This window comes from Aulostomus chinensis, chromosome 9 (assembly GCF_037954235.1).
Source record: "Aulostomus chinensis isolate RoL2024-O1b breed Wild chromosome 9, RoL_Achi_v1.0, whole genome shotgun sequence".
Classification (NCBI taxonomy): Eukaryota; Metazoa; Chordata; class Actinopteri; order Syngnathiformes; family Aulostomidae; genus Aulostomus; species Aulostomus chinensis.
This window is the reverse complement of record NC_141328.1, coordinates 19916039-19936869: the sequence shown is the minus strand read 5'-3', so window position 1 is coordinate 19936869 and position 20831 is coordinate 19916039. Positions and strand designations below refer to the sequence as shown.

Here is a 20831-nt window from a genome sequence, read left to right as displayed (position 1 = left end):
TTTCACTGAGGTTCATCAAGTTCTTCAGACAAAAGTATTTTCCTTGCAACCTGTCCATTTAGACTGTTATCAGGGTTTCCAGTTTGCGGTCTGATAAAAAATAAACGGCGCTGATGTGTAAGCCTGCTCGCTAATCTCCCTTTCAATCCTTGTTTTGTATTTTTCAACAGGGAACCAACCTGACTGATATCTGCACAGAGTTGCTGCTTCATGGAAATCTCCTCAAAATTTCGGCAGGAAATATTCAAGAACGGGTGTTCTTCCTGTTTGATAACCTTTTGGTTTACTGCAAGAGGAAGTCCAGGTGAGACATGTAACATAGGGGAAACTATACATTTGCCACAGAGTGTGAAAGGGAAGCATTCATTGACCTTGTAGTAGAAGCTAGCCAGACATGGAAAACTGGAGCAAAAGTTCACATTCCAGCGAGTGTGGACAGGTAATCCATATGCAAAAAAAAAAAAAATTCAAAACACCTTCATGGCTTTTCCACTCTCATACCTATGTCTGCATGAATGTACATGTGTTAAAGACTTTTTCTTTTTCTTTTTTTTTGCTGTTGCGTTGGCATCAGCGGATGTTTTCCATGCTGAGTGTAACCGCAATGTTGTCTCATTTAGTAGGGTATCTGGAAAGAAGTCCACCAAGAGGACCAAGTCTATCAACGGGCCCCTCTATGTGTTCAGAGGCCGAATCAACACTGAAGTGATGGAGGTGGAAAATGTGGAAGATGGAACAGGTTTGTATTTCCCCAGCAACATTACCTGTGAAGACTTTCTCTCATTTTTGTGTAACTGCTTCGCAAACCGAAACACATTCGCTTTGATACCTCAGTTTATATAGACAATTGTCCAATAACAACATCATCTAACTTATGTCAGTTTGCCTGCGGTGTTTATTTTTTTCATTTCACATCATGCAATGTGCCATGTAGAGACTGGTAGCTGGATATGAATCAGGCTCTTGTTGACAGTTTGGGTGGAGTATCAGACTTGCACCTAGTTTCACACAGGATGTAGCTCACTATCTCATGTACCACCTTTTGATGTCAGGTACTTGGTAATGGGTTATGGTGTTGATACAAATCTGAACTGCGAAAAAACAACCCTGCAGCTAAGTGACAAACTTAATACGCTTTTGTACTTCCTGAAATATTGTGCTCGAGAGAAACGCCTCATCTGTGGCTGCTTGCGGTATGGCCACCACTCAGCTTGTTTTTTTTTCTGATGCTTTGTTTCTTTACAAGGCTTGGTATGCATAGTCTGCTGGTGTAGAAACACTTCCTCTCTCACATTTCCTCTTTTCTCTCTCTCTCTCTCTCTCTCTCTCTCTCTCTCTCTCTCTCTCTCTCTCTCCTGCAGAATATTTTGCAATCTCTCATGACCTTCTTTGTTTCTGAGGGTTTGCAGCTAGCTGTAACAGCAAAGAAGGGGGAAACCACTCCTCCAAAAACATGCCTCCCTCACTGATCTAAAGAATTCAAAATCTAAACATTATCTAATTAGTGTGAGTAATAGAAATGAATTGCATGGTAACTGAGGGTTTTTCTGTTGAAAAATTTGTTGGAAACATTTAGTTTAATCATAGGTAACCGAGACTTCACTCAAAGTATTCTACAACCGTGAGTCACACATAAGTAGTGACCTTGCTCACCTTTAAAAAGGTAAATGTCCGCTCCCTCACTGACTCATACATCCTCACTAGATCTCGGCATGAATGAAAATACTGGAGAATGGCAGACTTTTTGTGTTGCGCTCCTGAAACCTGTTCCCATCTCCCAAAACGGCAGGAGCTGCTCCCTGTGGGGCCTGAAGTATCAGATCTATTTATATGACCTTTGAGTGTGAGACTAATGCACCCCATTATCAGTGACCATTCATTATTCAGGAGCTGCTCACCTGCAGCTAAATGGATGACAAAATTAGATTAGGGGGAGAGGTACAGGGAGAGAATTTGTTGAGTCAGAGGAAAAGATGGTCTTTCACTGTTCACATGCATCATATTTATCTTTTTAACTGGCTTGTAAATCTGTCTACAGCTTTAAATCATTCATGCAGGTGTAATGTGAAAGGAAAAAGTGACAATTAAGTCAGAATTACACTTCTAAAACATGCTTGATATACTGAGATGACAATAACACCAACCTCCCTACTATACCTTTTAATATTTGTCATGAAGAGTTTGACCCCATTTTGGAAAATAATTCATTGATTCACTTTTATTTATTATGCAGCGGACTATCACAGCAACAACTACACGGTGACAAACGGCTGGAAGATCCACAACACGGCAAAAAACAAGTGGTTTGTCTGCATGGCCAAAAATGCTGAGGACAAGCAGAAGTGGCTGGACGCCATCTTAAGGGAACGCGAGCAGAGAGAGAGTGAGTAATACATTTTTCTGTTTTAATCCTGTGCTATTTATTGTCATTTGCCAAATACGTCTACAAAAAAATATTTCTCATCAAAATCAAAGGTTTTTCTGTTGCTGTGAAATTCATTCAGACGTTTCATGATTCATCTCGCACTCAAAGGCGGGTCCTAATGTTTTTTCTAATGACAGTGCCGTCTCAGATTTGTACATCCCTCTCCCACCCACCACATGATGCACTGCGGTTTCCCACACACTTTTCCCCCATTGATTTACTTTGAGAAACAAGCGGCTCCATTGTACAACCTCTGCAAAATGACTATGATCACTGTCATGAAGTGATCCATTTGGACTGATAACATTCAGGAAGTTTTAGAAGAGCCACGTGATTCACTTCCCAAGACGTAGTTTGCACTGCCATCGCCCCATAACAGCGTAATCATGTTCTGATCAACGATGGATGAATTGTTTTGAGCATCACGCAACTACCACAACGACTTGTTCCACTATCATAATGTGATCCAGTGGGTCTGACAACATTTTGAACCCCTGAACATGATGTCATTATTGTCAAGTCGCTTTCTCTCTTCAGGTTTCTGTTGGTTACATTCAACTATACGGAAACAAATATCTCTATGACTTCTGTTAACTTGGGCCTTTAACTTTGATGTGACGGAAACTCTGAGAAAGGCATGCCAACAACAAACATGTTAAACAGGAAACCACTCATGTACCAGCTGGTATTTGTTCCAAACTTTTTTTGTTTCACAATATCTGCTCCTTCCGTGTATTTATTGAGTCTGTCTTTTATGCACGAGCGATATATATTTATTGTTTTTATTCACTGCTGGCTGTATATGAATTGCCCCTTGGGGATAATGGCATTAACCTTGATCATTATATCTAATATAGTGACGCCTCACGCTGCTCTCATCCTCATGATACATTCTGTGTCTACTTTTCTGCCGTACTTCCCAGAAATCCCGAGTCTAATTAGCACAGTGATGTACCTGTCCTCGGAGATACTTCCTCTCTGCCAGTAGTGGTGAAGCTTTTTGGCTCACATGTGAGTTTCGCCTCCAAATTGTAAACTGTGGAGGTTCCCTCAGGTGGCATACTCACTAATAACTGTGGATGTACCTTTGACCTGGTTACAGTGTTGTGTCCTACGGTGATGTCCCACCTTGAACAAGCTCTCCCTGCCTTTGTTTCAAATATAGAGGCTGAGGTGACATGATGTTCAGAGTTAGCTGGCTGACCTGTGTACCAAGCAGAAGCTCTTACAAAAGAACACTCCAAAAATCAATTCCTGCTTTCTGTGCAGAAGGAGCTACGTGGCTAATCAAAGGACTGGGTGGGATGGGACTGTTTAATCAAACATCTCTCAGGAAAACAAAAGATGTCCTAAAAAAAGCATCTTAGATAAAAAGTTGAAAATAGAAACGTGTTTGCATGTCAAAGAAAAAAATTGCGTAATACACTGACGGGGCTATTTTTATTGTTGACAAAAGTGTTTGTGTCTGTAGATGTTCAGGGAGATTTGTCTCCATTACTCCAGTTTGTTTTGCATGTGGAATTGTTTATGGAAAAAAGTTTTAGATTAGTGTCGTGTAGTCTCATTCAGGAAAGCGAGACATTTCATTCTTAAATCATCACAGCCACACTTTTGCTGATTTGACATCAGCAAGGTAAATGGATAGCCTGGTTAATCCTCAAGTTGTTTTCCCTCCATTGAGGGACTTCCCTCTTTTGCCTTAAAATGCACCTGTTCGGTGCCAGCCATCTGTCCTTGTTATGTTCTGTTAATGGCATTAAACAGATTTGGGGCCGTGTGCAACAGGCCACCTGATAGCCTTTATGACTAAAAAGTCCAAATTTGATCCCTCAAGCTTTTGAACTCAATTTTGGTTAAAAAAAAAAAAAAAAGAAGAAAAGAGAAGAAAAAAGGATTTAGAGTCAGTTGCACGTGAGCTTTCACAACTTTGTAAATTAGTGTTTGTAATCTGGGCCAACCTAAAGTAAGTGCCCGCTTCAGAATATGTCGTCATAAGCATCTGATCCTGTGATGAAAGCATTTCATAGTAATACTAAGTACGGAGTGCGCTGCAGCTTGTGGTGTTATGTTACGATCTGGCGGAAACCGACCTGAGGCTAACAGATGCCAGATCAGTCACAGTGCCTAATTTCCCCACGCTCTCCCTTTCCACACTCCACAGTATACGCTTCTCTCTTACCTTTCTCTCCATTTCTCTACTTCAGTTTAGACAGCCCCGTGATGAAGTTCTACGGCAGTAAAACCTGGCAGTGCTTTGATGTCTCTGACTCGCCTTACTTAATGTTACCTTCTCCGTGTATTTCTATGAAGCCTGCGCTTGGACATATGGCTCCTTTTTACCAAAAGATTTCCATTGTTTATGAACTGCCAGCTGGAGGTAAATGCATAATACGATTGGGTTTTTACTCTGCCTGCAAGCGTAGGATGACGAGGAGCAGCACAAGACAATCTCTGACAGCTGGAGAAAAAACTGAAGGGGCAGAAGCTGAGGGGCCTCTTCGCTGGACAGGCCCCGTCTGTTGTTCAATCACACTCATTGTTGAAGTCTACTTCAGCTGCTGTCAAATGTAATATAACCCCACCTCCATCACAGGCCGTCAGTGCAAAACCTCCAAAGACTCACTGGGAGAATTGACTTTTTATAGCGTCTGACTCACCCCCTCTCCCATTTCAGTGGGTCAGGCTTTTTATCTCAAAACGTTACAAGTTTAATTTCATAATGCTGCCTAAAAGATATTTGCATTCATCTGTATTACATAGTCTCACACCCTGAGCTGAGAGTGAAGCCACACTCCCTCAGTGTGTGATGTAATCTGAGATTCCCAGTTCTTTGTTATGATGGGCGGCTTGACTCCTTGTGGTCGTGAGATTGTCGTCAAAAGCTTACTGAAACATTCAATTGAAACAAGCCTTAGTAGGAATGGGAATCAGGAACTGAAATTATTGCGTGCTTCCAATTCCTTTCATTAATGCCGGCTTATTTTTCTGACAGCTATTCCTTGCTTGACAGTGAGGCTGTGTGCCTACAAAGGAAAGGGAAAGATCAAGTGCAATGTATCTTAATTTCACATCTTGAAATCGTATCGAGAGACATGCATCTTTAGCTACAGTGTTAAGTTGAAAGTTCCACTCAGAATCAACAAAGAATTGGCACCATTATCCCTAAAAACATATCTGTTCTAATCTAAAACCTTTGTTACCTCACGTATGTCATTTGAGGTTTAGGTAGCTAGCATTAGAATTTTATTTTTTTTTAGACATTTTGTTGAAAAGTTTATAAAATCAGAAAATATAGGAAAGGTCATAGAAATTTGCGTCATGTGTACTTTAATAATGAATAATCGATAAAAAAGATAGACTTATAAATCTGTTTTGGTTAAAATATAAAATACAATACAGGTTTATGTCTAATAAAACCATGTATCTTGTCATTTCACTTGAATATGGCGCAGTATATTTTAACATGGATTTCATGGTTTATTTACACGTGTAAACAGATGGTACAGAGAATGTATGGACTTTCTCCTAAGAGGCATTTAAATTTCATCTAAAGTTATCAGTAAAATTGTGTAACAAATCTGGCAGACAGCTGGCATTTGAATTCCAAAAACTCATCTCCGACTGGAAGAGAAGCAGGAAGAAAATGAGCCTTTGTTTTGGTCTGAAATGCAGGTGCTCTGGTGTGATTTCTAGTGCCACAATGTTAATCATACTGAATAGAAATGCTTTAAATATCCAAAAGTGCTAGTGATGAAGTCGTGTAATCAAATTCTTTTTATGTTGTGTTAGAATTTGGGCTTGAATTAGACTGTAAATACGAGAACCGAGCTAAGGGTATTAAAAAACTGCCATTGTAAAATTTCACTTTGCCTTTCATTGCTGCAGGAGTGCATAGAGTTTATTGATGAAGTGAGACAAGCAGAGGGGAAACCACATCGCCCAAGGATATTTGTGAATGGCTTGGCTGAGAAGCCAGTAACAACTACTCTCTGGCACAATAGCAAACCGTAAAATTCATATGATGGGTCTCTGCCAAAAAAGTTGTTTGACTCAGTTGCAAAGGGCCTTTGCTCCTGCTTTGGGATTCCCCTTAAGTGGGTCTGGGCTAAAGTTGTCACTGTAACTTCAGGGCTAGGCCCCCCACACGAATCAGCAGGAACTTTGCTTGAGTCTTGATGAGTAGCAGTTATTCATTGATACACTAGCAGAATATAAGCAAGGAGTTTGAGAGTTGACAAATTCCAGTCACCTGGCAGAGTGGAGATATCACAAATATATGATATATATGTATTCATGCTTGTTGTAGGTGGAAACCCATAATATTTTATTCAGCAGCTCAGTAGGTCTCTCGGTTGAGGTAAGCAGCTTAGAGAGTCTCACTGTGTAGCAGAGTTGAGTCGGCCAAGTCAGAAAGTCTCCGAGTGCAGGTCAGAAGTTTATCAAACCCACAAAGAAGTTAAGGAGCTCAAATAGTGGACTCGTAGGACAGGGGTCTTACAATGGCCCCTTACATATTCTGTCTTACAGTTGGGGGGGAATAATAGTTCACAAACCAACACAGAAAGAAGATCACGATCACAATCACGCTGCCCTTCTGAGCTTCTAAAGCAACCACTTGTGTAACACAGATTAACATCTGGGATTGTTTTATAAAGTTGTGGCAGACCCGAGCCGCCATGCTTCATTCCTGGCTATGTTCCAGATGCACGATACCAGAACACAACCAGGCGGTCTCGGCAAAGGACTGTTTGTCTCTTGTAATAGCACCATGACAGTCTTTGGCCTTTGGCAGTGATATGAGCTGGTAGCTGAGGAGTTGACATTTACGTCCCATAATGACTCATAATTTTTCTTGGCATTGTGACATAATGACTGGGTTGTGATCCGATTATTTTTGTTCTTTCACCTCCATTCCCACATCTTCCTCTGTATACTCAGTTGAAAAGACATAATCCTAATCTCAATATGTGGCAGGTTCTCCTGGATTTATCATGTTTCTCTGTTGTTCATAGGTCTCAAACTGGGAATGGAGCGGGATGCTTATGTGATGATTGCAGAAAAGGGGGAGAAGCTCTATCACATGATGATGACCAAGAGCCGGCACCTGATAAAGGATCGACGCAGGAAACTCAGCATCGTGCCCAAGTGTTTCATGGGAAAGTGAGTTTCTTTGCCTCCTAGAGCTTTTTACAGTTTCCAAGAATGTGACTGCATTGCTCTGGTGTTCACAAGGGGATCCTCACAAATCATTGTTACGCAAGATCAGCAGGCTTTCAAAAGAGCTGGTATTCAGTCTCCTTAAGTCTTGGCAAAATATCCATGCTGTTTTATCCCTGCATCCACTCCTCTGTAATGAGCCCCCCTCATAGTCTCCTCTCACGGGTTGTCGACAGAGCCAAGACACTGAACGCACACTCATATCATTACATCAGAGGACGTTAACCAGAGTAACACTAACCATAACCACGACTTGCCTAAACCTTAACCCAACCCTGATCTTTACTTAATCTCAAACCAAGTGTCCACGCTAAAAATATAATGGTTTAAGTTAGAGGGACTTTTTTATTTCATGCCAAAAGGGAGGCAAGTCCCCACAGTGTTACTAATGTTTGGTACACAACTAGACTTTCATAATGAGGAGACCTTTAACAGCGAGTCATTCCCCTTCCTGTCCCCTTGATGTGTGACGAGAGAATGAGAGACTTGCTTCAGACTTTACTACTCTTGCGCGTGCGCACGCACACACACACACACACACACACACACACACACACACACACACACACACACACACACACACAGAAAGGATATGACATCCTGGGCAGCAATCACTCATTCCAGCACCATCTTGGGGGGGGGGGGGGGATGAAACTACCTTGGTGAAAGCAGACAGTAACAGTTATGTGTCTACAGAACTGTCAATGGGGCTGCTCAGCACAGAGCGGCTGCTAAAAATGACTACTTTTCTATCAGTTAAGACAAAAGATTAATTTTATTTCAAAAAATTCAACTGGAACATTTCATATAACTTTAATTTATTTTGACAACTGTATGGTTTTATCTTGCAGCAGCACAAATCTAAACAAAGTTTGATGCATTGAATTGCAATATTGGCATCCCAACATCAATAAAGAATGGGAAAAACTTTTCTGAAACCAAATAAGACCCTGCTACAGCTGCCGTAATTGCTTTAAACTGGTGCAGCAGCTACTATGAACGCATGACTAGAGGCGGCCAATGACGAGTGCGGAAATGAGTGACATCATGCATACATTTCTGCACTGATTTTAAGGGAAATCATTAATAACACTTTGCTTAAGCGTTATAGAAATAAAAGCTTGTGTGTGTGTGTGTGTGTGTGTGTGTGTGTGTGCATGCGTGCGCCCACCCCTGCCTGTTATCATCATTTAGAAGTAATATTTTATGTGCCCACCCAAGTGTAGGTCAGAGTCCAGGGTCTAGTTCATGTTCTGTCATTTACCAACATGGGTGTTTCTGCTTTTTTTAGCCTTCCTGTCTCACTCAGCTTTCACTGACCATTATCTTTCCTCACTTTATCACTCAGTCATTTCCTACTGATGAGTGTAACTTGCATTAGCCCTCTGCATTTGTCTGTCTGATCCAATCGGTAGCCGGTATCGTCTGAGTGCTTCTTTCGTGTCTGCCAGTTTGATCGCACCCTGTTACCTTGATGGTATAATTACATCATCTATCTGCTGTCAACATCGGGAAATGATCAGCATTAAATCACTTTACATTTTTATCGTATTATGACACTTGTTCCTCATATCTTGATATATTAATGCAAGCTTTGTCCTTAACTGCGTTAGGAAGAGCCCTCAAGACCAAGAATGGACAAAACGAACTGATTTGAAAGCAAATATTCCTCCTTGTCTTGCGTCTGTTCCACTAATTCTTGACCGAGTGTAATTTACAGCCCTCCGTGGAAATACGCTTGAGCTCTGTCCCATGGCCATATTCATTATCAACACAATTGAATTCAAAGTAGATATTTAATAAGTAGGGTTTTTAAACTGGATAAAATGGATGTATGCATTCCACAAAGGAAACAGAATCCAGTTAAATGGTGCATGTTTTTCAGAGAATTTCTGCAAAATATCAGAATGCAAGAAAGGTTTTGTCTTTTGCGATGTTTAACTGATACTTACAGGTTGCTTGAGTCATCATATTGTGAAAACTGCATACTGTTAGTATGGCTGAAATCAGACTTTAGAAATTGTCCATCCCTGATTGATGATGTCACACTTGAAAAGCTTGTAGGCTATTGTCTTTATATGTCAAATGAAATTAAATCTTCAAAAATCCGGCTGCTGCTGCTGAGCTTCAGATACAGTAATATGCAGAGACTCGCCTGTTCATCTGCAGATATTCCCATAAATCCATTATCCCTGTCTTCTACTTACTGTGTGGTTGAAGGCTCTCTGGTTAGGTGTGCGCGTGCTCACGCACACACACGTTTTCCCTGCTCATCATTATAATTTCCATAACAGCTCTGTAACCAAAATTAACCTGACTCTTACATAATAACACACACACACGCGCAAACACACACCATTTACTTGAGTCCCCTGTCAATGTCAATGTCAATTAACAGCCACAGGCTGAGACATGAACATTCACTCACAAAGAGACAATGAACTCTGAACACTGCAAACACACATACACTCTCATACTGTGTTTTTCTCTCACTCTCTCTCACACACGGTCACACACACACCCACACACGCGTACACTCGCACCTGTCAGGTTACAAGAAAAACGCCCATTAATTATGAAAAAATATTCATTTTTTGGACTGCAGGCAGACAAAGGGGACCGTTGGCAGATGGTTCAAGGTGTCCAGAGTCCCACATGATCATAAACACATCTATACACAGTCATGCATCTCATATGCCTAAATTTGCGCATGAAAAAGATCTCTCTATTTCTCTCTCTCTCTCTCTCTCTCTCTCTCTCTAACCCCCCCTACACACACACTTGCTCTTCATCATTACCCAGGGAAGTGATTTCACTCAGTAGCATGAAAGACGAAGGAGGGGAGAATGTAATTTTCTCCCTCAAACATTTGTTCAGTGCACTCTGCCTGTGAGGAGAACTGAAGCGCTTAAACTTGGAGGGATAATTCAGTTACAGTGTCAATGCATCTTGGAAATATTTGTTGCAAAAGAAAAAAAAATTGACAAATATGAGTTATATGCGTGTGCAGACTTTATAAGTAGAGACTTATTACAGAATCAGCAACATTGTGCATGAGTTCGGGTGGTGAACATCACGGCCAGCTGAGTTTTACAAGGGACGTATTTCACTGCTTCCATTGACTCTTTTGTTGTTGCATCCACCCTCGTAATATTGTACAAACCAGCAGTCCAGGTCTTCTTTCTGTTCCAATTTAAAATGTTCTTGTGGATAAAAGAACTTCCCCCTATTCACTCTGCTAGCCATTAGAGAAGTAGCCACCCAGCAATCAATAACAGAGTCAATAATGCATTGCAGTGCTTGATGTATACAAACAAAGCTTTTGGGTTGAAATGGCCACTCAGTAATCACCTGCTCTTGTTTATTTCTACACATCAATTCTCTCTTACAGCTAATGCTAGAAGGAACAATCAAGCCATCTTTTATCACGCACACCAGCTCATCTTCTTCTGATGTCGCTTTGTAAACAGAATCAGTCAGGGAACGTGTCTGTGTATCCGCTTAGCTTGTGTTGGTTCTGGATGAAATCAAAATCATATATATCAAAGCAATGAGCGCAAGAAGCAGGCAGGTGCCAAGCATGAAAACAACATTTAAAACAATGTGCAGGTTTTAAGAACGCAGACACCTTCATACTGCATCTGTCTTTGTTGTTTGTCCTCAGTGAGTTTGTGTCGTGGCTAATTGAGAGTGGGGAGATCAGTAAACCTGACGAAGGGGTCAACCTGGGACAAGCCTTGCTGGAAAATGGCATCATTCACCATGGTGAGGCAAAACAAAATTTTTTATTCCTCTCTCATCTTACATCACTCTCTCTGAGACCTTCTATGTTTCTTAAAGTGCTGTCATCTTTTATTGCTTTAAAGTTGTTGGTTTTTACTCTCTTATCCTATTTCTCATCTTGGCCTCTTGTCTCCTGGTTTGTTTCCTGACATTTCTCTATAACTTAAGTCAAATTGTGCTTCTTTAAGGGTTGGACTAATTCATTTAAGTGAGGAAATACATCTTCAATATATGCTGCATTCATGTGATTTTGGAAAATTGGAGTTTCCAAGTTGGGAAATCCTCCTTTGGAATTGTGTTTTTGTAATTGTAAAGTTGGAACAACATTGAAGGATGAACTGATAACTAATAAATGAAGAGCGGGTTCAATACTGAACGTATAATTACTGAAGGATGTCATGCTAATAAATAACTTCTATAGCAAATCTAGCTCACTCTAAGCAGACAGCAGTTAAGATTATACCATATGAAACATTAGATGTTATCACAAAATCCTTTTTTATTTTTATTTATTTGTCTGTTTTTTTTCTAGCAGGGACAAAGAGCCATTGCATTGACAGTCTCAGAGTTGGCAAAGTAGCTACATTTCATTCACAGTGGAATCACGTATCAAATGTTAAAACTCTAACAAACAGTGTGAATTAAAAATATCATCTCTGAAGGCTCCTGGAACTTATATTATATGGTAAACGCCATTATCCAAAAACCTTGCTGATAATCACTCTGGTGGGAATATCTTATTCTCCTCATCCCCTTCCCCAATTTGCTGTTGATTAGGACTTTCACAGGTGCACTAACCTGAATTATGCATTGAGAAATAAACTACAAACACACACATACGCGCATGCACACTGTATGAATAATGTATGAATGCACTTGTCCAGAGTGTTGCTGAAGGGTCTCTTGTACATAGCGAATGCAAACTCTGTCACGATTTGTGCACACCGCCTCCAGGGGATTTACTGAGACCTGGTGTTCATATTCTTAAATACCTGTGGAAAATCCCCTGAAATCCTCCCCCACAGTAGCCCACAACCACAGGGAGATACAATGATGACACGCAGGGCTCTGTGGGTTAGCAGTTTGGGCTTTGTGGGCAAACTGGTGAGATTGCGGACCCGCAGGCGTTGTGGAGGTGCAACCAGGTAGTCAGTGAAAGGAAATCAGAGGTAATGTTAACAGAGTGGTAAATGGAAGCTGTCCTTGAGCCCTGCTGTAGTTTTGTTGGGAGACAACCAACCGCAACATTTCACAGTACATCATACAAACTTTATCCAGTGTCCTCAGCTGTGCATGTTTGAAATGCACCGGCTCAAACTGGAATCTTGGCACATGTCTGCATTGCTCCGATAATAATTCAACGATCATTTTGTGCACTTAAAAATCCCGCATTTGATGCTTTACAATGATTGTTTTTGAATGACGCATTCCTTTGGTTTTTATGAAGGCATTTTAAGTCTAGACTGAGAAAACCAGCAGCTTGTTTGAATCTTTGCCAACTTCTGGTGGAACCAAACAGCCTATTTGGCAGTGTTGACTTCCCCAATAGACATGTGTTTGTAAGAATATTTTACACGAGACACTGGGATGTTTCCGAGGCTTTTCGATGCTTTTTTTGGAAGAAGGACTGGAATTGGCTTACTATGTCAAATATTTGAATGTCACAGTATAGCTGTGAGTTTATAACTGCTGTGTCTCAGATCAGATATCCGGATGAGTATTCTTGAATTAATAAACTAGTGCACTGTAGGGAAAATCAAATGGGCTTTTTCAGATTTCCAGCAGAAATAAAACCCTCTCCTTCTGTTACCACCGCAGTGTCGGACAAGCACCAGTTCAAGAACGAACAGGTGCTGTACCGCTTCCGCTACGACGACGGCACCTACAAGGCCCGCAGTGAGATGGAGGACATCATGTCTAAGGTAACTCCTTTTTCTAATTCTAAACCCTCAACTTAGAGAAGGTATCAAAAATTAAGCCATTCATTTGTAATACCTATCCAAACAAAGTAATTCATGCTTTTATAGCATCATTCAACAACTGTTTTCCTGCATCCGTCAGAAATTGGTTGGTACCAAATGTAGAGATCTTCCGTCCATTAGCAGATCTGCACTGTCCACCAGTAAGATATAGAATTGAGTCTAAGATTTTGCTAATTACTTTAAGAGGCACTTAACTTGTTATGAGACACAACACAGCTTTAGGCCCTCTGGCAAGAACCTTTTGGTTGATCTTCAATTTTACAGGAACACAGGACTAAAAAGGACTCTCACTCCTTTAGAGCACCCGGACTAAGAAACAGCCTGAGGAAATTCGACTTTAACTCAGTTCCATCTCTTTTTTCTTTTTTTTTTGTGAATCACCCACCAATTCATGGTTTTATGGGAATCACATGTTGTTTTGGTGTATTTATCTTTTCTTACTCCAATTTTATGGAATGCACTAGAAAATTTTTTATTTTTTTTTAAATCCAATTACCTTCTTTTTTTAGAAATTTATTTTGTACATTCATATTAGCATAAACCTTCAGTGTCCCCGCAGGCAATAATTCCTTCCCAAATAAAACTCAATCATAAAACTACACTCAAACATCAAAAACAAAGACATAATGCTTGAAAATAACTGAAGGCTGTTATCTTCTTCTGTTCTCAGAACCAATTTTAGCAGCAGTGGGTTTGAAAATTCTGACCTAAAACGATAGCCTTGGGGTAGCTCTTTATACAGTCAGCAGCTAAAATCTCTTGTCCCGAGGCCATTCTTGTTCTTGTTTACCTAAGATGTGTATGTTCTATGACTCAGACGCTCTGTTTTTTCTTCTCTTCTAGGGCGTCAGGCTGTACTGCCGCCTTCACAGCCTCCACACGCCTGTCATCAAGTAAGTACCTGTCCTTCTTCCCACCCTCCCCACCCCACCCACTCATATGCCAACGTTCACACTCCCCAGGTGTAAGAATGCATATTCATGAAGGGTTCACATTCTGTCAACAACAACCATTCTACACTAACTGAAGCGCTTCCAGGAATGACATTTGTCGAAACCTCTCTCGAGCTGCTGTAGGTTCACGGGTTCAGTTCAAGTCAGAGATGCCAGGTTTTCATGCCTGCAGGGTTTATTTCGAGGAGGGAGTGAGAGAGCAAATGACGACAGCAGACTACATTGTTTGACGCATCATCAATGACTTCTTGCTTCCTGCTCTTGCTTGCTCGCTTTTTCCCAATACCTTGCATATATGCACACAGATACTTTCTCACTTTCTTGCTCAAACAAGTCACACATACAAGTTAAATTACCTTCCTATACACATACTGTAATTCCTCCCTTTATTTATTTATTGAATTTTATTTTGTTGCTGTTTTCCATCATTTTCTCCACAGTTGTACATCGCCGTTTCAAGGAGAATTTATAAAAAAAAAAAAACGTAATTCCTTCCGAATTCAGATGTTTGTTTTGAGCTTCCATCAGATCTTTACCAAGTAATTAAAAATCTTCCATCTGACATTCTAAAGAAAGAAGGTAACTAAAGAAGGAAAGGCCCACCTTCCGCCATCCTTTCATTCGCTCCTCCCTTTGTCTCTCTATCTCTCCCTCCATCTCTCACTCGCTGATTGAAGTGCCCAGGTTGCCGTCGGTGCAAACAAAGAGGAGCTTTTGGTCTGGAGACAAATCCTATTAACATACAAAGGCGATCCTTCTGCCTGCCAGCTAGATATTATGTAATATGGTCTGGCTTTTTTAATCCGTCTCTAAATTGGCATTACAGGCTAGGCTATCAATTGTAATCTTTGAGTGATGGATGTATTGTGTTTAATGAATCACAAGTTATCATAAACTGCACGTCCATCATATTAAATGTAATCGTGTCAAAGCCCCCGCTAGATTTATAACATTAAAATACACTGAATGATGACATATGATGGAATTGATAAATAGAGAAAGGGGATAAAGCAAATCAAATCAATCTTGTTTATTGAGGCTAATGTCACTGCTACTGGAATCACTCTGTGTTTCTACTCAACACTCCGGATCTCATTCATGAAATGCTCTTAAGCACAAATCTGTTCTTCCATACTTCAGGGATTTCATTTTAACCCTCAATATCGTGTTATAGAGAGGAAGCAAAGCTTTGATCAAATCTCTTCTTCGTTGCTCATCATCAGTAACGGCAGACAAATGTTTTGGGAATTACAGGAAAAATGCTCCCTTTAAAAACTGACATTGTGTTTTTCAGCATTCATAAAATGTAAATATCAAATCCTTGCTTCATATAGATAATGTAGACATCTGTAAACACCGGCTATCTAAGTTTTAAAATATCAGCAAAAATTAAAGACTATGCATCCCTGCTGAAAACCACGAACACATTTTGTCACCTAGCTACATTTGCTATGCTCTGTGACCTGTATTTTCATGCAAATCACGTGCTCAAAATTTTTTGAGACCTTTCATTCTTTCTCTAGGGACAGAGACCACCATCTGAAAACCTTCAAATCTGTGGTGCCTGCTTGCAAACTTGTGGACTGGCTTCTCTCACAGGTACGACCGGCATTGCTTTTATTCCATCAAGACCTATGAAATCGACACTTCTTACTGTAACTGAGTAGCTTTTGTGTAATTGTCCTGCTTGAGCATTTTAATGTTGCTAAAATGCAGATTTTGGCATGAATTATTCAATTTTGTTAGTGTTTTGGGGGGGGGGGGGCAAAAAGACTATTTTGCTGTCCAAGTAACTTCCTGTATTAAAAACTGTATTAAATTAAATTTGGAATATACACATGGTAGAAAAGAAGCAGAATTTTTGTTTCTGCCGTATTTTGGACACATTTTTGCCTCCGCCTCCAGCTTGTCTTTTTATTTGTCTATCAAATTAGCCCTCTCGCTCCCATTTTTTTCCTACTCAATACGTAGAATAAATGTAGAAGTGTCCTCGTCTTTCTTGTGCACCTAATTGTAAACAGGTACTGCTCACACCTCATCATCATCTTCTCCAATCCAACAAACACGCAGCTATTTCAAGCCGACAGTGCCGCGCTCTGATGTGTATGTGAAGGTGTAAATAGGCATTGTCACTGACTGACTGTGTGCGTCATTGATTCGGTTTCCTAGGGAGACTGCTCGACCCGAGAGGACGCTGTGATGCTGGGTGTTGGCCTCTGCAACAATGGTTTCATGCACCACGGTCAGTTAAATCCTCCCTCACACATGCATACACACGGAACACAAAAAAACGCTGGGTCAGTTTAGATTGCACTTTCTCTTGTTCGGCGCAGGATAAAAAGAAGCTCAAGAGACAATGATGTTCTCTTTCTCACTTGCTGGAGGTTTAACTCAATTCACCGCTGTTGTTCTCTCACTCCCACCCCGCTGCTCTATTACCTCATCGTACATTTAGCCCCTCAGTCTTTCTCTACCCGCAATAACGCAATATTAGCGTCTCCCTTGCCATAGGTTGAAAAATATGTTTAGTCTAGCTAAATCTCACTAATCTCACTGACCACGATGTATTGTAGACCAGCCCAGTGTGTTGAACGTAAACAGTATTAGCAGTGTACCCTAACCAGAGCTGTTTGGATTAGTGACACGACTGTCTGGGTCAGTCCGCTGAAGCATAACTGCTGGTTAAGGCCCAAGTACAGACTGCTCATCATCAGCTATGTACATAACAATGTAAAAAACACTTAAAAGAAGCACTTTTTGCTGAAGCACCACAGAGATGTGCTGACAGCATTTGATGTGGATATTTAAGATGAAGACAGACTGACAGCCATGGTCAGATGTCTCCTCTGATGAAAAATTCAGTAAAACTTCCTGAAAGACCTTTGATGCAAATGCTGCTTAATTTCCTTGTAAGGTCAAAAGTTTTCTTGTTTTTGGATACTGAATAAGTTGCCTGTGCTGGCTTACAATCTTTCTTTTGTAAGAGGACTCTGTGGTTAACGACATCTAGCACCGATGTTACAGTCAGCCATACCTAGATGGTCTTAAAGCTGCTTCTCCCCCTCTTTCAACTTGACTTCTACGCACACACAAACACGCACTCACTCACACCTGTACCGCCCACTACCATCTGTTTAGAAGAGTCACCTGTTCTTTCCTGCCTCTCCCTCTCCCCTGCTTTGGGGTCATGACTTCACTCTTTTGAGCTTGTCTGCACTCCTCACCTTTTCTCCAGTCACTTTCTCTAGTCCTTAGTCAGCACATCTGTTGCTCTTCACCTGCATGCCCTTAAATCCTTTGTCATTTCCTCTTATTTTTGTCCTTGTCCTTCTTAACTTGGCCTATTTTCGTCTGGTTTTGTTTACTGCCATGTGACGGTAGCTCTCTGAAAGTGTGATGATTGATAACAGATGACATGGTTAAGGCTCTTTGCCTTTCATCTCTCCTTACCTGCTGAAGGCACTTCTATGCACGATGCCTTTCCTTCCTCCCTGGGGGAAAAAAAAAGTGTCCTGTGAGGATTCATTTTGCGAGAGCTGGTTTAGTTGTCCGTGAAATGTAACAAAATCACAACTGCTAATTCAAGGTGCCAATCCAGCTAAAGCATTAGGAAAAGCATCTTTTTAATTGTTTGAAATCCTATTGTTTTAATTGTCTGCAGAAATGATAAAAAGCTTGAAAATTTTGGAAAAGTTGGAAGTTGCTTCACAAACACATCAACTGAGAAAAGTCTTATACATTTCAGAGAATGTATGGTCTTGAAAAATTTCCTCAAAGGCGTGAGGCAGCATCATGGATGGACATGTATTGTTAAAAAATGTGAATGAATACTGTTATTAGGTGTGTTAAGGTATTAAAAGGCCACAGCCTCCATGACTCACAGGAAATAATTCACGCTCTTGCTTCGTTTGAGTTGGTTGGAGGCCAGCGTGAGCGGGTGTGGTGTGCGAGTAATCAGTTTGCGTAGGCTTTTGTTCATCTGAGGGTGCCAGATGCTCGCAAAAGTCTCCGAACAGCTGGGTGCGTTTTGCTCACGGTGTTGCCCGTACAAGTCCCATTCAAGGTCCGTTTACAGATTCACACACATAAGAGACTGAAATACTCCCGGGTGAATATGTATGTGAACCACATACAACCACTTTAGTGTGACACAAACAACTTCTACATCTCCCACTTCATGGCATTAGTCCAAAACTAAATACACTGCAGTTGCAATGCCACTTGTTAAACCAGTGGCACATGTAAACACACACCCATTCAGAACAGTGCATATGGAGGTCCATATGGCGTTTTAGACTTGTGTGTGTGTGTGTGTGTGTGTGTTTGCGCGTTGGCACCTGTTGCAGATCTGCTTGTGCAAGTAGATAATGCATCACTTCCTTTAATTCAGTGCCACTGAAGAGGACAGCTGCTGTTGATAGAATAAATACCCTCATGATATAAAAGAAGCCTACAAAGCCATTAATATCGTGTGTTTTTTCCAGCCCAAAATGATTCGTCTCTTGAAGCATCCATAATGTGCTTCTCACCTGTTTGACGAGCCCCATGTGTTGGGAGTGGAGCTCAGCACAACAGTGGGATTTCCAAACCCACAGCAGACTGTTTCTTGTGTCCTCCGGAGAGTCCTCTTCACCCTGGCCTGCGTTGACTATGACCCAGATTTTCTTTAGCCCCAGATGTTTTTGACAGCACCGTTAGCTAATGAACAAATTAGTGATACTTAATTCACAAAAAGGTTTTTTTTTTTTTTGTCTTTTCAAGAAGGGTTGCTTTTCATTTGCTTTCAGCCAAAATCTGGATAAGGAAGAAGTGGATTATATCATACGATGTGCTTGAGAGTTTGCAAATGGACATATTTTTGAAGCTTTGCTTGCAGTTAGTGGCCCTGGCGCACTGTTAGCTTCAAGCTAAATATATGTTGCTGGGTTCTTTTTTTTCTTTTTTTTGACGCATATGGTGAAAAAACTATTTTTGGTGATCAAGACCTATTCATAAGTATTCAAAAACTAAAGACTTCCACACTGTAAGTGGAAATTTAATTTTGTTGTGAATGGTCAACACTTACGCATCACCATGGCTCTAGAAGTTGACCTCAGAACATTAATTCTACCAGTATGAGCATGAACACCCTTTGTTTAAAAAACATGTATGCAGTGATGCCTTTTGTTTTAGTGTGCTGTTTGTCTCGCTGTTGCTTTGTGAAAAATGTTTTCCCTTCACTCAAACATATATGCTTGTTTGCTTTCTCCCTCTATAGTTCCTCTTTCTCATGGAATGCCGTGTGTGTTTTTTCCCTCAGTTCTGGAGAAGAGCGAGTTCAAAGACGAGTCCCAGTTCTTCCGTTTCTATGCTGACGAGGAGACTGAAGGAACCAGCACCAAAAGCAAGCAGCTCCAGCGCAATGACTTCAAACTCATCGAGAACATCTTGGTGAAGTCCCTGGTGGTAAGATATAACAGGCACATACGGAGCACACACTTTCAGACGTATGCATATGAACAGATCTTACCACTCTCACAGTAGGTGTCACTTGCTTCAGATGAAAAGATAACCATACAGATGGGAATGTGTTTCACAAATGTAAGACAGGCCCATAAATATGGAGCATAGATCTTTAGATTGGCAACCACCTGGAATGAGCAGTGTGCACTATAGAGTTGACTAAATGAGTCACTGTGGAAGGTGGGAGGCAGCAGTTTAGTGTAAACAGATGCTGAAATGTAGCAGAATTGGCCTGTGTCACTCTATCAAACAAATACATACACACACCGGTTGTGTGTGCGCATCATGGTAGACGTTTCAAAAGACCACGTGGGATGTGAACTGACATTCGCTATTTTCTTTTGACCTTTGATCAATATCTGGAGTATCGGTCCAGAGAAATTTAGTCTATGAGTAAATGACCCTACTTCTTCATTCTGGGATATTTGTGTTGTCCCAGTTTCCTATCAGTCCCCTGGCTCCATCAAACTCTGTCTAATTTGCATTTCGCATACAACTTTCCTCCTGTTGTCAAGATAAGTTTGCTGTGCATCTGTGCATGAGTGAACACATTTGTGCACACATCTACTGTACCTCCCCTCCAGATTGTTTGTTTGGAATTGTGTGTGTGTCTGTGTTTGTGTCTGTGTGTCTGTGTGTGCTCTCTGATCACACAGCTAGAAGTAATTAACATCACTATACGCACAGACCCCTCCCCCAGGGATCCGAGGCTGCTTTGATGACAATAAACACCTTTGGATCGGCTCTGATCAGTATACATTTTAATGAATGTCGACTCGTGAAATATAATCACCTATATTGCTTGTCATGCTGCTGCTGAAACAATAGAAAAATAGCAGACTGTTGTTGCATATGAGATTTACACTCATCTTCATTTGGTGATGGTTGGAGACAACTCTATTTTGGGCTCAGATGTCAAACAAGCGGTAGTTAGTTTGGATTTTCTCTCAACATTCAAAATGTCTTAGA

The 20831-nt window shown here is 40.9% G+C and overlaps 1 protein-coding gene across 4 annotated transcripts in view; it reads left to right on the top strand.

The window, feature by feature from the left end:
• The window catches only part of prex1 (phosphatidylinositol-3,4,5-trisphosphate-dependent Rac exchange factor 1), an 81872-nt gene that overhangs the window by 32643 nt on the left and 28398 nt on the right, over positions 1 to 20831 (top strand). For 2 of the 4 annotated variants that reach the window (XR_015117905.1, XM_086214119.1), the window contains exons 7-16: positions 171 to 304; positions 621 to 739; positions 2234 to 2383; positions 7438 to 7585; positions 11307 to 11407; positions 13244 to 13347; positions 14251 to 14300; positions 15884 to 15959; positions 16530 to 16602; positions 19660 to 19805. Coding sequence is in view for 3 of the 4 variants with exons in the window: in XM_086214119.1 (XP_086070245.1) it covers positions 171 to 304; positions 621 to 739; positions 2234 to 2383; positions 7438 to 7585; positions 11307 to 11407; positions 13244 to 13347; positions 14251 to 14300; positions 15884 to 15959; positions 16530 to 16602; positions 19660 to 19805 (1101 nt within the window). In the remaining variant the exon portion in view is untranslated. The remainder of the gene's footprint in view (positions 1 to 170; positions 305 to 620; positions 740 to 2233; positions 2384 to 7437; positions 7586 to 11306; positions 11408 to 13243; positions 13348 to 14250; positions 14301 to 15883; positions 15960 to 16529; positions 16603 to 19659; positions 19806 to 20831) is intronic. The other 2 variants (XM_086214118.1, XM_086214120.1) reach the window with 1 other exon arrangement.